This window comes from Triturus cristatus, chromosome 2_2 (genome assembly GCF_964204655.1).
Source record: "Triturus cristatus chromosome 2_2, aTriCri1.1, whole genome shotgun sequence".
NCBI classification, from domain to species: Eukaryota; Metazoa; Chordata; class Amphibia; order Caudata; family Salamandridae; genus Triturus; species Triturus cristatus.
Window position 1 is genome coordinate 104,957,653 of NC_140582.1, and position 18,003 is coordinate 104,975,655.

General features: G+C 41.0%; 1 protein-coding gene across 2 annotated transcripts in view; it reads left to right on the forward strand.

Moving 5' to 3' along the window:
* LOC146861952 (cysteine-rich protein 1-like) overlaps positions 1–18,003 on the forward strand; it is a 360,851-nt gene that overhangs the window by 231,626 nt on the left and 111,222 nt on the right. For both annotated transcript variants that reach the window (XM_085641115.1, XM_085641114.1), the window contains one exon: positions 5,661–5,715. In XM_085641115.1, the coding sequence (XP_085497241.1) occupies positions 5,661–5,715 (55 nt within the window). The remainder of the gene's footprint in view (positions 1–5,660; positions 5,716–18,003) is intronic.

Sequence of the window (18,003 nt, forward strand, 5' to 3'; positions counted from 1 at the left end):
TTCTCATGAGGAAAACGGCTGATTTACTATGTGCCAAAGTAACAAATATTTCTAACGGTACTCACTTGAACCAGTTCATCCCAAACCATATCCCCTAGAGAACTTTTTCTTCTCTTTAACTCCTCCTTATAAGTACGTCTCCGGGTCTTTACCTTATCTACACCTCTAGGAGTTGATTTGAGCGCATTTTTTAATTTACGCAGGGCCTTGGATTACCCAGTGTCAAATCACTTGGGGGCAGAGTTGTTCGTTTTTGTATATGATACATGTAATAGCTCATCAGCCTTTTGGGCTATTTAATCAAAAGCAGTAAGCCGCCTTGAATCTGGAGCAGAAGGTTAAGACATGTTGATACTTCTTTAGCACAACTATGAAATAAGGAATGAAGGAAATTCTCGGGTTCCACTATGGCCCCTTTAATCGACTACCCTAAGAATGAGTTTGGGGTACATCAAGATCTCTTTGTCAGCCGCTGGGATGCAGACAGGATGCTCATAAAGCTAAAATGAGTGGATTATGATCCCTGAATGCTTGGTGAGAAATACTAAACTCAGTGATTAAAAAATATAATGATGCAGACTGAAAAATATAATCAATAACAGTATCACTCCTTCTTCCTGTGTTCGTGAGAATGAGTCCCTTACCATCAGTATTAGTAAACATGTCTATGGAATTTTTTTAAATTAAAATCACTAAGCAATGACATTAGTGCAACCCCTTCGGTTGTTTGCTCTGAGTGGAAGGAAGGTGAGAGCACACACTAATGGCAGATGTTGGAGTCATCAATAGACATTTTGCACAGAGGTACATTAAAATCTTCCACAATCATAAAATTCATCAACTCTTTCTGACATTTTACAAGTGACTGAATTTGTTGTCTCAGGCTATCAATACAAGAGGTACACTGTGACCATGTTTGTACATCATAAAAGTTAATCAAATAAAAAGCGACTGAGCCAGATAATGTAATTTTAATGGCTTGTAAAGTGGGATCCCTGGTATGAATTTCGATGACACGTCCCTTAATCTCCAGTAACATGAAAATAATCAAGCCACCTTTAGGCCTACCGGAAGAGGATTGAATACAAGGCCTAACAAAAGTTTTATAGCCCTCCAAGAAAGGGTATTCATGGTCGCCCATGTTTCTTGGAGGCAAATCAGGTCAAAGCCCCTGATGCAAGTTAACTAATTCTCATCCCCAAACTTAAAAGCAAGCCTAGTAATATTCCAATTTATCAATTGTAAATTGTGATTACTGGCAATAAAAGGTTCTCCCTGCGGCCTTGCACTATAACTCTCGAAACTGGGGCAGGCACTATCTGATACAATTTCCACCCCTAGGGATTCAGGTCCAGTAAAATCATGGGAAGCCGGTATGGAGGCACAAACTGCACCAGAGCCTATGCGTTGATCGCAGGAATCCAATTGGCTCAAGGGGGCAAGCCTATACTTGGACATGGTTGGGTAAAGAGGGGCTGACTTATGGACATACTCAAATTTTAGGGCCCAACTAAAGTCCATGGTGTAGAACAGACCAATTCAGGTTAATAAAACATTTCCCAGGGGGAGTACTTGAATATCAGAAGGCAGGTCGAGCCTAGTAAAATTAGCTGCTTCAGGTACCTGTGCCACTACGTTAAGTATATTCCTCATAGCATAACATTGAACCTTGCATTGCATCATTTGGTATTTCTACTATAGAGTATTACTACATGTTAGAAATTGGGATTATCCTGTACTCACCCTCTAGTAGCTTGGCACCAATCAGTCAAGCTTAGCTTAAGATGCAATGTGCAAAGTATTTTTGCACCGTTTCAAACAGTAGCGCAGTGAAAACACCACAAAAATGACTGCACGCCAAGTAAGAAAGTTAGGTTATGATTTTATAAATAAAACAAGACCAAATTGGCAAAAATACAACAAGTAGAAATTGAGATATGAATATTTTAGGAATAAATGTAAAATAGCGCTTAGAAGCAATAAGCGCTGAAATGAGATATCTGGTTGCGCTAGACTGGGATGAAGACAAATTTCAGACCAACAGCAATGAAGAGCTGGCTGGATACAGAGACCCATTTGGGCCCGCTGAATCAAAGTACCTTGATCACAGATGAGTATTTGTAGAAGAAGATGCGAGGTGCAGCCAAAGCAATGCATCAGTGTTGAGCCACGCATTGGACAAGATGTATCGATTTTCTCCATGCTACTGCGGCGATGCGTCAGTTCCGAGTGAGAAGTGTTGGTTCTGAAGGCGATGCGCAGCTGCTGCTCCTACAGTAGGTGATGTGTCAATACCGAAGGCGATGTGTTGGTTCCAAATGCGATGCACCTGGTCTGCTCCACGCAAAGATGAGGATGCGCTGGTTCCGACTTACGCAAAGGTGAAGATGTGCTAGTTGCGACAAGGATGATTGGGTTATGGATGTAGAAGCACCTTAGGCCTCACTTCCAAGGGACCAGTTCTGGGGTGGCACCACTTGGCGGGGCAGACATCCTGGTGCATATGCAGATAGTTCAAGTATTTGATATCCCTGAGACTTATAACAGAAGGTAAGCTAGCAAGCCCTTGGCACTCTGGCTTCAAGTGATACAGGTCCAGTCCTTCTCACCCAGACAAGCAGTGGGGCAGGTCAGCAAGGCAAGAGCACAGCAAGGCAAGAGTCCAGCAAAGCAGCAGTCCAGCAGAGTGGGAGCCCTTTCAGCAGCACAGCAGTTCTTCTTCCTGGCAGAATGGTCACAGGTCCAGAAGTGTACTGGAGTTATGGTGTCAGAGGTCCACAACTTATACCCAGTTGTGCCTTTGATTTGGGGGGATCCTCAGAGGTCCTTTTTCTGCCCTGGCTCCAGATTCACCACGGGGGGGGGCAGGACACAGCTTATTCAAGTCTAAGTCTGAGGCGGACCCAGCTCTTCCCTCTCATCGCCCAGGAAGGTCCATCAAGACACACATTTGTGTGTAGCTGCCTAGAGGGAATACACAAAGCCCAGCCTTTACCGAACCCAGACTGAACAGAGACATGCAGCATGCATCAAATGGTTAAATTAAGCAAATGCTAACTTTCTAAAAGCTTTTTTTTTTTTACTTGAAAAATCATATCTATTCAAAATTGTGAATTACACTTGAAAGATGTAATATGGCAATCTCAATATTATCCCATGGGAGAGATGGTCCTTGCAGTAGAGAAAAACTAAATTGGGAGATTTTCTCTACCAAGACATGTAAAACTTAAACGTGCAACTCCTGCCTTTTAAATACATTGCACCCTGCCCTGTGGGTCATACAGGACCTACCTTAGGGATGACGTCTATGTATGAAAAGGGGAAGCTTAGGCCTGAAATTTATCTTGCCAGATCAAAGTGGCTGTGTAAAACAGCACATACAGGCCCTGCAATGGCAGGCCTGAGCTATGGTTAGAGGACTACTTAAGTGGGTGGCACAATCAGTGCTGCAGGCTCACTAGTAGCATTTAATGTACAGGGCCTGGTCACATGTAGTGCACTTTACTAGGGATTTATAAGTAAATAAAAGATGCCAATTGGGTTTAAGCCAATGTTACCAGGTTTAGGGGAGAGAGCACACACACTTTAGCACTGATTAGCAGTGGTAAAGTGCACCAGGTCCTAAAGCCAGAAAAAACTAGGTCAGGGAAAAGGAGGGAGGCAGGCAAAAAGTTGAGGGGAAGACCACCCTAAGGCTTTCAAGACTAACACTACATAATTGCTCTAATGACCTTCTGGGGTTTATCTAGGCCAAGCATGTATTAGGCCCTTCTGGTTTTCTCTCTGCTCCCTAATTGTGACTGCCAGACCTACCTATTTGTATATAAAATACTTTTTTTCAAACATATAGCTTGTTCTGGACACCGAGGGCCTGATCCACAAAGGTAAACTTAGACTTAAGTCTAAAAAGGTAAACTTAGACTTAAGTCTAAGTTTCCTACTTTTTTGAAATCACAATGGTAAGTTACTACTAGGAACATTACTACTAGCAATTTGGCTAGTAGTAAATTTACTACTAGTAACTTTACTAGTAGTAAGTTTACCAGCAGTAAAGTTGCTTGTAGTAACTCATCTTTGGGAATACCAAAAAGAAGTAAAGTTAGACTTCAGTAGTAAACTTAGAATTAAATCATAGTTTACTACTTTTGGTATTCACAAAGTTAAGCTACTATTAGTAACTTTACTACTAGCAACTTTACTAGCAGTAAAGTTACTAATAGTAAATTGCCTTTGTGAATAACAAAAAAGTAGTAAACTCCCACTTAATTCGAAGTTGACCTTTGTAAATCAGGCCCTGAATTTATTGAGTGCCTTGCTTCTGCTCTACTCTATCTGTGTTCCGAATTATGTATCACCGCTTGTACCATACCATGGCTGTTTGCCCTCGATACCTTGGAGAACCAATAGTAAAAGGGAGGAACTTGGTTATTCAATAGAGTGCCATTGTAAGTAAGGCTGTGGGACAGCTTTGTTAAACCACACATCTCTGCACAGATAGTGGCCAGTCTACCTTCTGCAGTGTGAATGTTCCTCAGCCCTCTTATGACGTCCACCAGCTACAGCCAAATCCCCAGAAGCAATGCACGACTCACTGTACTGATGCACTGCTATCACCACTTTCCTATGAGACACAAGGAAGAGATATAAAAAAAATCACTGCAACGTAGAGCAGCCCCCCACGAGGCTGTGCGCATTATGCGACAGGGAGGGAGCAGGAGAGTGCCATTTCTTCAGAGATATGGCTCTCTCCTCCCCTTTCCCTTGCGCCTGTGTTGATTTCAGCTGCCATGCGCCAGGCACACACCTTAGCGCCATAGCACAAGGGTGTGTGCATGAGTCTAGCATAGGTTTTGAACAGGAAGCTACCCTTCCTGTACAAATTACTATGTTTAGACGTGATGCAATGCTTTTTCCGCTTTGTATGCGTGCTGCACAGTGCAGCACGCATGCAAAGTCGGAAAAGCACTGAGAAATGAAAGCATTTCTCCTGTTAGCGCCTCCTTTGAAGTGGCGTTAACTTTTGGCGCAAAACCATGTCCACAAATCTTTTTAAATATGGTTTGGCATCAAAAGGCATGGGTGGCTACATGGAATTTCAATGTACCACCCATGTAATGCCCCCTCGGCGCTAAGTAATGCAAAGCAGTGCTTCGCTCTGCTTTGCACTACTTTGAGGGTGCGCTCCAGCCGCTGGAAAGTAAATAGCAAAAAAATAATTGTGCGCTGGTTGGCTGTCACATTTGTGGTGCTAACCAGTGCAAAATGTTTGTAAATCCCCCCCAAATTCTAACGATTAGGAATTCTCATGGTCTTTGCAGTCCATAAAGACTCATAAATCTCCAAATCCCCTGTGGATAGGGTCAGGAAAGAAGAGTTTTACCCACCTTCAGATCTTTTTCTAGCTTATATGTCACCTGTAATGTTAAGAATGTTCCTATCTATGTGGATATTCATCTCAACACATTGGATTCTTGGACACACTAAGTACTGCAGCTTTTTTCAAATTCATTTCCTTAAAATATTTATTTCACTGCTGGTTAAAATGAAAGATTACTGATTTCGAATCAGTCTAAACTTCAATGACATTTATTAGGGTGTGCATCTTAGACACTAACATAAAGATAAAAACATATTCACATGCTTTTTTTTTATTTTCACAGCATGATGACAAGCCATTCTGCAATAATTGTTACCTTCTGCTCTTTGGCCCACGAGGTAAGAAATAATGTCAGATGTTGTTTGACCTAGCTATCACTGTTTAATGGAAATGGTTAATTATGATTGGATATCATATAAGCAAGAAACTAATGCTTGCTGACATCACGGAGACATCAACTGCCCTTAACCCCTGATAACATCACAGGATGTGATTCCACATGGCTTTTGAACGTGATGCCATAGATAAAAGCAAAGTTACTGAAGACAAACAACTGCAATAAGTTAAGATTATTAAACAAGTAAAGCTATTATAGTGGTATTACCCAAGCAGGGAAGAAACCCCCTAGAAGTTAAATTAAACAGACCTTTATCTCTGTTAAATCTCAAATACAAACTACTGTAGAAAAAAGTGGCCAATAGGCTGGTATCAAGAGTTGAAGATGTAGGGCCCAATGGTCAAAATAAATTCAGACCAGCTGTAACACAAATATCAGTCTTCATTTCATCTTCCATATTATGGACCAAACATCACATATAGGTCGACAGAAGACTCCATAGAAATAGAGAAGGCACAGGATGCACTGCTCTGGCCATATCAGTTTGAGGTCCTTAAAAAGGTGGGCTTTGAACAGAGCATATTGAAGCTGATAAAATTACCCTAAATCCAGCTAACAGCAAGTAATCTCTGACTAGGCCATAGGATGAGGTAAAGACAAAGTTGCTCGCCGTGCTAATATTATGTGATCTGGCGATGGAACCATTGGCATGTGTAATGCACAGCAGAGGGGTATTCTACTGTCACTAATACTTTGCATTGTACTTTTACTTACGGTCATCAAGAGTGGGCAGTATTTGTTGACAACCTCAAGAGATAAAATACTATAATCAGACCCATAAAAGACCTACTAGTCAATCTACAACCTTACAGTCAGAAATGCCATTGCTTTGTATAACTATAATCAAAGTAATGCCCTGCATAACATTTTTTGCAATATGTAGTGTGAAAGTACCTTAGATTCTTATGTTGCATGCACTTTCAAAAGCTTGTTTAATTGAGGCTAGAATGATCATTAATATATATAGGACTAGGCCACATGATATGTAAGGTGTGTGCTAGAGAGGTAAAGGGCTATCCTTAGCAGCAAAATGTATTTCAGAATACCCATCCTTCAATAATGGGTCTAACTACAGTGAACCAACCCTGGATTGGTTTATAATCAAGATGTATCTGTGGATGTATTATCCCCTCTTTTACTAGTTTTGTGAGAAAAAAAAATGAATAGCACACAGACTCAAGGAGTTGTAACCCCCTCAAATGGACAACTGTTGAATAACAAATTGCTCCTGAGGGTAAATAGACATAATATCGAAAAAAAAATATCGAGTGGACAGAATATCGAGTTTTAAATATAGAATGGACAGAATATCGAATTACCAAAATATAGTGGTGAAGAATATCGAAAAACAGGTAAGAAATATCGATTGCAATAATATAGAAGTAAATAATATCGACAGTCATAATATAGTTGTTAAAAATATCGAATTTTTTATAGTGTTTTAAGTGTTAGTATATGTGTTGAAAGTATGTATTAATATTGTAATGTATGTTAGAATATTTTTAAAGTAATGAATTTTATATTATTTTATTTTTGTGTAATTTAATTCCGTAGCGGGTTGTGGGTTTATAGGGGAGTAGGGTGGGAAGTAATTTAATTATAATACATTAAATAATAATATATTGGAATTATTAATAATTTTTAATTTAATTTTGCATTTTACTTCTGTAGCGGGTTGTGGGTTTATAGGGGAATAGGGTGGGAAGTAATTTAATTGTTATTAGTTAATTATTAATTGGTATTGAAAATTAATTGGTTGTTGATTAATTATTAATTGGTAAATAATTAGTATTAATTGGTAATTAATTTGTATTAATTGTTTAATTGATAATTATGTTAATTGTATTTATTTAATAATTGTAGTGGGTAGTGTGTTTATAGGGGAATATGGTGGGAAGTAATATAATTGTAAATAATTAATTATTTAATTGATGTGTGTATATTGTTAATTAATATATCATTGATTTAATTTAGCATTTTACTTCTGTAGCGGGTTGTGGGTTTATAGGGGAATAGGGTGGGAAGTAATTTAATTGTTATTAGTTATTTATTAATTGGTATTGCAAATTAATTGGTGGTTGATTAATTATTAATTGGTAAATAATTTGTATTAATTGGTAATTAATTTGTATTAATTGTTTAATTGATAATTATATTAATTGTATTTATTTAATATTTGTAGTGGGTAGTGTGTTTATAGGGGAATATGGTGGGAAGTAATATAATTGTAAACAAATAATTATTTAAATAATTTGTGTATATCGTTAATCAATATATTATTAATTAATGATTAATTGGTATTATTAGCATTTATTAATGTTTGTTATTGAAAAACAATTGGTTGTTAATTAATTATTAATAGGTAATTAATTAAACAAAAATATATTGGTATTTATAAATAATCAATTATTAAATCTTGTGTGATTGGTAATTAATTGTAATACTTGTTTTGGTGTTAATAATTAATTAATTGTTAAGAAAATATTAATTTATTATTTTCCCTACTTTTGCACTTACTTGAGTGGGAATAGTAATTTTTACCCTACTGCTTTGCAACGCTTTCCCTACTGTTGCACTCTCTGGAGTGCGAATAGTAATTTGTATCCCTACGCTATCCAATGCTTTCCCTACTGTTGCACTCTCTGGAGTGGGAAGAGTAATTTTTACCCCTACGCTATCCAACGCTTTCCCTACTGTTGCACTCGCTGGAGTGGGAATAGTAAATTTTACCCTCCCGCTATCCAACGCTTTCCCTACTGTTGCACTCTCTGGAGTGGGAATAGTAATTTTTATCCCTACGCTATCCAACGCTTTCCCTACTGTTGCACTCTCTGGAGTGGGAATAGTAATTTTTACCCCTACGCTATCCAATGCTTTCCCTACTGTTGCACTCACTGGAGTGGGAATAGTAATTTTTACCCCTACGCTATCCAACGCTTTCCCTACTGTTGCACTCGCTGGAGTGGGAATAGTAAATTTTACCCTCCCGCTATCCAACGCTTTCCCTACTGTTGCACTCTCTGGAGTGGGAATAGTAATTTTTATCCCTACGCTATCCAATGCTTTCCCTACTGTTGCACTCTCTGGAGTGGGAATAGTAATTTTTACCCTCCCGCTATCCAACACTTTCCCTACTGTTGCACTCTCTGGAGTGGGAATAGTAGTTTTTATCCCTACGCTATCCAACGCTTTCTCTACTGTTGCACTCTCTGGAGTGGGAATAGTAATTTTTACCCCTACGCTATCCACTGCTTTCCCTACTGTTGCACTCACTGGAGTGGGAATAGTAATTTTTACCCCTACGCTATCCAACGCTTTCCCTACTGTTGCACTCACTGGAGTGGGAATAGTAAATTTTACCCTCCCGCTATCCAACGCTTTCCCTACTGTTGCTCTCTCTGGAGTGGGAATAGTAATTTTTATCCCTACGCTATCCAATGCTTTCCCTACTGTTGCACTCTCTGGAGTGGGAATAGTAATTTTTACCCCTACGCTATCCAACGCTTTCCCTACTGTTGCACTTACTGGAGTGGGAATAGTAAATTTTATCCTCCCGCTATCCAATGCTTTCCCTACGTTTGCACTCTCTGGAGTGGGAATAGTAATTCTTACCCCTACGCTATCCAACGCTTTCCCTACTGTTGCACTCTTTGGAGTGGGAATAGTAATTGTTACTCTCCCGCTATCCAACGCTTTCTCTACTGTTGCATTCTCTGGAGTGGGAATAGTAATTTTTACCCTCCCGCTATCCAACGCTTTCCCTACTATTGCACTTACTGGAGTGGTAAAAGGAAATTTTACCCGCCCGCTATCCTACGCAGAAAATATTGAATATTTTTAATAAATATTACATTAATATATATGTATTAATTTTTTTTTTTACTTACATTAATTATTTATTAATTTTAATGTTATTTAAGTATTTTTAAGTATGTGTCAGTTAATTATATGTATTATTTCATTAATTTTACATTACTTTTAAAACATTTAAAAAATTCGATATTTTGACTAACTATATTATTTACAACGATATTTTGGATTCTATATTTTTGTATTTTCCTGTTTGGAGATAGGGAGTCGATATTTTGGTATTCTATATTTTGGCATCGATATTTTTGTAAGTCTATATTTTTGTAGTCGATATTATGTCAGTGATCCCTCCTGAGGTCAGCTGTGGAGGGATGCAGACAAACCTGTATGCTCTCCACAAATATATCGAAGTAAATAAACTGACAGTTAACGAGTCAACGACAAAAATGGTCGTATTTGGATGAAAAAATAATAAAGTAAGTGCCACCTGGAGCCTGGGTCCCCTGACCATCCAAAGGTCAAATGTCTATAATCATCTGAGTGTGTGGCTGTCATCAAAGGGTGGACCCAAAATCCATCCGGGACACCTAAAAACAAAGTCAGCACTGATCATTACAAGATTAAGCCAGCGCAACACAACCTTGAAGAGCCCTTCTACCATAACCATACGACGGATCCTCCAGGCCTCTCTTATGCCAGCACTCACCTATGGCCAGGAAGTTTTCCCAGAACCTTCACGAAATTAATTGAGAAATCTCAACTCCAAGCCTACAAGAGAATTTTTAGAGTCCAGACTTATACAAGAGGCTACATGATAAGATTTGAATTTGGCCTCGGTTAACTGACAGAATATTTACACCTAAAATATCTCCTTACCACAATAATGAGTTTTAAATATCGATGTAAAAAATATCGACATCCTACATTTTTAATGGCAAGTAAAAAAATACCCCTAAAAATATTGGTCAAAAATATAGTCGTACAAAATATCGCAGATATATATATATATATATTAAACAACAACCTCTGAAATAACCCCCTGAGTGATAGCCTAATTTTTAAAGTAATTTAGGATATATATATATATATATATATATATATATATATATATATAAATATATAGTAGATGGTTATAGTTAGGACCGTGTTTCCATAGGAAATCCGCAACATTCTATTTGGAATAACTTTGGAGCCGGTTGACGAATTCTCGTGAAATGTTCAAAATAGATGGGGCGCTCCACTCCGCTCCTACCCTGAAAGTCTCGGGGTGATTCGTCAAGCGGGGGCTGAGAAAAAAGGGGGTCCCAAAACGCGTTTTCCCCATGCATTTTCCCATAGGGATCTTTAGTCCAAGGTACAGCCCGAACGGCTGAACAGAATTACTTGAAATTTGGCAAAGAGGTAGTCCTCAGGTCAGGCATGTGCCTTTTGCATATATGGTGTCAATCTGTTCAGTAGTTCCTGAGAAAATCAAAAGTAAAATCACATACATATCTGGGCGGAGCCTAACCACACATCTCATCGTGAGATCTGATTGGCTGTCAGTACTTCATCCAAGAAATGTTGGCAGCCATCTTGGGACCAATATACATGATAGCACCTCATTAAAAAGCATTGCAGTTAATAGAAGGTTTTAAGACTTTAGTTACATTATAAATCATTTGTTGATGGTACCATACTCATTTTAGGAATTGTGGTGTGTTCTAAGGTGATTTTACCATGTGAAAAAGCCTTCTGCTGTGATATCACGACCCATGTTTGAGAGAAAACTATTTTCTCATACTTTTCCCACAGAGGTTTGGAAGGTGATCTATAAGGTAAACTGAGAGCATATTTTCTGTAAATTCACATTATCTTTCTCAGTCATGTAAGAATGAAGTCTGACATTCTCAGTAAAACATGTACATCCAACAAGGGCAGAGACTGTCAGTTGATTCCTTTGTGTTCTACTGCAGATTCCCAGAGTGCTCTAAAGAACAACTAGAGCGCTAACAGTCTTACTTATGACAAAAGTATGGCACACCTGAAGCCATCTTGATTGGAATAAAGTGGTAACACTTAAAACATTTAATTTACAAAGGAACAAAATGAGGGGGTTCATTTTGCCATATAAATTATGATTAGTGCTGCAGAAAGAAAAACTAGGGCACATTTTGACTTCTGAAATCCTCTTTTATTTCATAAAAACATTCTGACATGCAGACTGAAACATGCACTTTGAATACCAGCAGCAGACTTGCCTGGTGAGCAGTAGCTTTACTACAGTGATCTAATGAGCAACTAGAGTGCTAACATTCAGAATTTATGGAAAATGTGTGACACATCTGAATGCTTTCTTGATGGAATCAAAGTAAAAAACTGAAAGTATTTCCTACTGAGGAGACTGCAGTAAATGAGGAAATTAGGAAACTTCATAACAAATAAATCTCCCAAGATGGCCACCAGAGACAAAAGAGCCCAAATGTAGCCCAAATATCACCCAGATGTAGCCCAAGTATAGCCCAATGGCAGAATGTCCCAGAGTGTTCTTAAGAACCACTAGAGCGCTTACTGTCTTACTTATGACAAAAGTATGGCACACCTGAAGCCATCTTGATTGGAATAAACTGGTAACACTTAAAACATTTAATTGAAAAAGGAACACAATGAGGGGGTTCATTTTGCCATAGAAATTATGATTAGTGCTGAAGAAAGAAAAATTAGGGCACATTTTGAGTGACTTCTCAAATCCTCTTCTATTTAATAAAAAAATTCTGATATGCAGACTGAAACATGCACTTCTAATACTAGCAGCAGACTTCCGTGGTGAGCAGTAGCTTTACTACAGTGATCTAATGAGCAACTAGAGTGCTAACATTCAGAATTTATGGCAAATGTGTGACATATCTGAATACCTTCTTGATGGAATCAAAGTAAAAAACTGAAAGCATTTCCTACTGAGGAGACTGCAGTAAATGAGAAAATTAGGAAACTTCATAACAAATAAATCTCCTAAAATGGCCACCAGAGACAAAAGAGCCCAAATGTAGCCCAAATATCACCCAGATGTAGCCCAAATGTAGCCCAATGACAGAAGTGTGCAAAACACTTATTTTTGTGTGTATTTGCAGTTTTATATAGTGCAGACTTGTCAGGTATTGGAGTGTTTTCCATGAACATTGGTTACATCACACAAGATCAAATTCATTTTGGTTGTAGACATGGGGAGATTAAGTGATTTGACCAGAATCACAGAATGTTGAGCTGAAGCAGAAACTCCAACCTGGTTCCCCAGTTGCAAAGTCTGCAGCTCTGGAAGTAACACCACACCCTCTCCCCTTGGATGCAACATTTAATCAAGTGGTCAACTGGATAAAAAAACTAAGATTACAAATAATTTAAAAGTTCTTTGTCGCTATTTGAAAACTCAGAAAATATGTCCTCATTTTAGTTTTTTGGAGCACTAACGATAATTGTGATGCAAATAAGACCCTCTCATATATGTAATTTCTAAAGGAAATGCTCTAGGCATTACAGTTTTGATTACATCAAGATGACGTCAGGCATTCCACACTTTTGTAATAAATATAGAATGTTAGCAATCTAGTTGTTCATTGGGATACTGTTGAGAGGCAGAGGCCAGGGGCACGGACTCTGAAAATTGAAGGCAGGTAGGAGAGTGCAGAGGCAACAATTTGACCACACTAGGCAGGCAGGAAGGGCAGTGGCAGCACAACAGACTATGGAGGGCAGTGGAAAGGGGGGCAGGGGCAACAAACCAACAATACAGGACTGGCAAGAGAGGCTGTGGCAATATAATAGACCATTGTGGGCAGAAGGAAGAGGCAGTGGTCATACAACCATACATGCCAACAGACCCGTTTCAGCCAGGAAACGTCCAATGTTTTTAAGCTCAAATGGGCTTTACTTGATCTGTTTCCTGTCTACAATCTTCTCTTTTTCAATGTAACTCAAAGGGGAAAATCAATACCCCCGTTTTATTTCAAAATCTCCCTCTTACCAAGTTCAAAATGTTCGCAAGTATGGTACATTGGATCATGGTAGGCAGGTGGAATTGAGGTAGGGACATGGACTCGGATAACAGAGGACAGGAGGGACATTGAGAGGTGCACCAAACTGACCCTACAGGGCAGGCATCAGGGTTTGCAGCAGCACAATACACCACACAGGGCATGCGGGACGGGAGTGCAGCACAACAATCCATAGAAAGCAATAGGGAGGGGACAGGACCATGCACATGGACAACAGACAACAGAGGGGAAAGAGGCAATGGTAGCTAGCTGACCATAATGGACAGACAGGAGAGAAAGCTGCAGCATAACAGACCATAAAGGGCAGGAGGGACGGATCAGGGGCATTACAATGGAACCGACAAGCCCGGAGGGAGGGAATAGGGGTCTGCACATGGAAACAGAGGGCTGGGGGCAAGGGGGCAGGGCAGGAGCAGCAAGATGACCATGGAGGTCAGGCAGGATGGGCACTAGAAACAAGACACACCATGGAGAGCAACAGTGAGACTATGATGGCATACACACAGACCATGGAGGGAAGGTGGGAGGGGGTCAGGAGCAGCTAGCTGACCACACAGGGAAGGTGGGAGGGGCCATGGCAGCACAGAAGACCATGCATAGCAAGCGGGAGGGTTAGTGGCAGCACAATGGCTATGATGGGCAAGAAGGAGGGTGCAGGGGCATGCACAAAGGACCATGGAGGATAGAAGGGAGGGTCAGGACCTGGGCACAGACAAGAGAGTTCAGGGGAAGGGGCCTCACAACAGACCGCGCGGGGCAGGCAGGGGGAGCAGTTGCAGCACAACAGACCAGGGAGGGCAGAAGGGTGTGGCAGTAAAATGGACCATGGAGGACAGGAGGAAGGGGATAGGGGCATGGCATGTGGACAGGCAGGGTGGAGGTGGCAGGGACAGGTTACAGTCATCTGACAATGCTAGGCAGGTGGTAGGGGAGTGGCAGCTCAACAGAACACTCAGAGTAGATAGGAGTGGCAGGTCCATGGAACATGGTGGTCAAAAAGGATGGAGCAGGGGCATGCACAAAGACATCGGAGGGCAGGGGGAAGGAGAATAGGGGCAGCAAGCAAAGCACAGAGGCTAAGCAGGAGGTCAATGATGGGCCATAGAATTGGGCAATGGAGGGCAGGATGAGTGGACTGGTACATCATGCTAAATGCAGGGCAGTGGCAGCACATCAGACCATGCATGGCAGGAGGGAGGAGGCTAGTCCATGGATTCAGACAACAGAGGATAGGGAGGAGGTGGATGGGGCAGCAAGATAACTGTTCATAGAAGGTGGGTATTAGGAACTTTATTGTTTTTAAAATGTGTGTCTGTGCGAACTACTTAAAATATGAACAAGTATGCAGCATAATCTCACTTTTATTCAGGAAGAAGAGGACGTTTGGGACTGTGACTCCGGGCTCACTTGGCAGAAACATCCCCTGACCCTCCACCCCCCATCGCAAAATGTAATGCCCGTGAAAAGGGTAGGTGGACGCAGTGTTATATACAACATAGTCCTGAGAGCACGATTGAAAATGAAAACTAGATATAGTATATGGTATAAACTATGCACCAAAAAGTGTGATATAAGATGAACCGGGGCGTGAAATATAATATGCAATACATTGTGTGCAATGACAGATTCATTGGAGAGCGCGAGATAGCACAGGCACTAGCGCTTGCTATGTGATATGCGCCTTGGAGTGTAATATGCACAGGGCAGGGTTGTGTAACCTAAGTAGTCTCTAAAGTTGTGATATAAAATATGTGCTGGGTAGTGTAACATTGCATATGCACTGTGACAAAGATATGGATCCCAGATTGTAATATGTATGGCATAGCGCTGTGCTTTATAACATAGGCATCGAGGAAGGCACGTTAGATGGGGCAATATAACCCATGCGAAGGCAAGTGTGGCATAACATATTCACGGGGTGGTGTTACTGTGCACATGGGCTAGAGAGTGTCATAGCATACGCACTAGCTGGTGGAATACAACACAGAGGTGTGTGGCACTCGGCGGGCACTGGTGGGTGTAACACAGCATTGGGCTCAGCCAGGAGCACGCTGTGACTCTCAAGTGAGGTTTGTCTCCTTTCCAGAGAGTAAAATAAAAAGTATTACACATCCGGCGGTGGATGTGTGTTTTATTAACCGTGAGGGGGTTTCTTGCATAGTTTGGTCGATTTTTTGTCGAATCCCCTTTGAATGGCTTGGTGTGCATGTGTATTAAATGTGCCCGTGATTAGCTACCCATGTTTGTATAAATAAATGACAAGGGTGTCTACTTGGAGAGTACCCACCAGCGGGGGCGCCGGGATTAGGCACGGTAGGGTGTCAGACATGTCAGAGCTTCACTAGCGGTGTGAATACATTCTACGTGGATTCATTGTATGCATAGTCGCCTTTTAATGAATATCACGCAAATCGTCATGGTGATAGGTACATACGGTTTGTCCAGCATGTCATAGGTGTTTCTATAAATATATATTTTTTTTTAAAAATAAAAAACAAAGGCCGGCCCCGGGGGATGGGGTCCCCGGGGCCATAAGTGGCCTGAGGAGGGGGGCAACACAGCCCCCCTCCTAAAGAATAAAAAAATAAATAAAAGGCCATGAACTGGGGGTTGGGGTCCCCGGGGCCGATTAAGGCCTTGGGAGGGCCAAATTAATTTTTTTCAACAAAAAAAATTAGGGTGCAGGCCCTGGGGGATGGGGTCACCAGGGCTAATAAATTAGAAAAAGAAAGGGGGCCACACAGCCCTCCTTCTTAAAAATAAATAAATAAAAGACCGGCATCGCGCCGGAGGCCACGCCCCCTCCTTGCAGCACTCTGCAAACGCGCCCCCTGGCCAGTTGTAAGTTGAGGAATTAATTCCCCTTCAATACTGAGGGTCCCTGAGGGCCAACTAGCCCAACAGGTATCTCCAGTATGCGCCAGGGAGCTGCGTTGCAGACAGGTGTTCTGAGGCCACGCCCCTTTTTACACCTCCATGCAACGCAGCTCTGTGGCGCTTACTGGAGGTACCTAGTGGGCTAGTTTGACCCTAGGGACCCTTAGGATTCAAGGGGACTTAATCTCTCAACTCAGAACGCCCACAGGCCCTGTGGCGCGTTTTTAAGTTGGCAAAATAATTCCCTTTTAATCCTGAGGGACCCTGGGGTCCAACTAGCCCACCAGGTGCTTCCAGTAAGCACCACTGCTCTGCGTTGCAGAGAGGTGGTGCAGGCCGTGCCACTTTTTACACCTCTCTGCAACGCAGCTCTGTGGCGCTTACTGGAGGTACCTAGTGGTCTAGTTGGACCCTAGGGACCCTCAGGATTCAAGGGGACTTAATCTCCCAACTTAAAATGGCTACAGGGTGTGTTTACACAGTGGGGAAGGGAGGGGACGGGGCATGAGGTGACGTGTTCAAACACGCCCTGTGGTGCGTTTTAAGAGGTAGTTTTAATCCCCTGCCCTATTATATACTAGGGGCTTACAGAGGAGGTCATGCTAATCACAGGGGGACCCCAACACATAGTGTGCCCTAGTGTATGTAGGTGTTTTCACTGTATTCTGAGTGTCTTTTAACATAGCACTGGCTCTAGGACTGGTTAGTCAGACTCAGTTACCACCAGTATCCGTCTGAAAAAGTTGAGGGTACAGGATGATTTTGCAACAAGGCTTGTTTCTGCTCTTCTGTTTGTTCTTTCTGCACGTTATACTTCTTCCTGCACTTTTCTTCGTCTTTGAGGACGTCTGTTGCTTCTTTCTGCATTTCTTTTTTTTCTTTCTGTGCATTTTTCCTTCTTTCTTCACATGTCCTATCTCTGTAGGCATAGCTAGAAATTAGCATTTAAAAAACCTTTGAAATTCACTGAAAAAACATAGGTTTCAGGCACGTTATAGCTAGGAATTAGCATTTAAAAAACCTTAGAAATTCACTGAAAAAACCATAGGTTTCAGGGGCGTTATAGTTAGCTGGACTTTTTCACTCATACAAAACCATAGAAATTCCCCCGTTATAGTTAGTTCAGCTAACTATAACTTGCGCGCCCGCAATGCACTGCTGATGACGTCACATATTACATCACTCATGACATGGTCAGCGACATCACTCATGACATCACTGATGACATCACTGATGACATCATCCTTGTGATAGAGTGGCAGACCTCCTCTCCCCCTAATATAACCTTTGATACACACATTCAAAAATAGAAATTAAAATTTTCAAAACAATGGACATACCAATACCAGTTACAACAACCTATTCAGTAATTGTAAGATCCACATCCACATCCACTCATTCACCAACAGTCCTATACAGTCACTCATACATGTACTCACTCATCATATGTACTCATGCACCTATACATCCTGTTACACAACGCCACTCATCCATAAAGTTACTCACACACA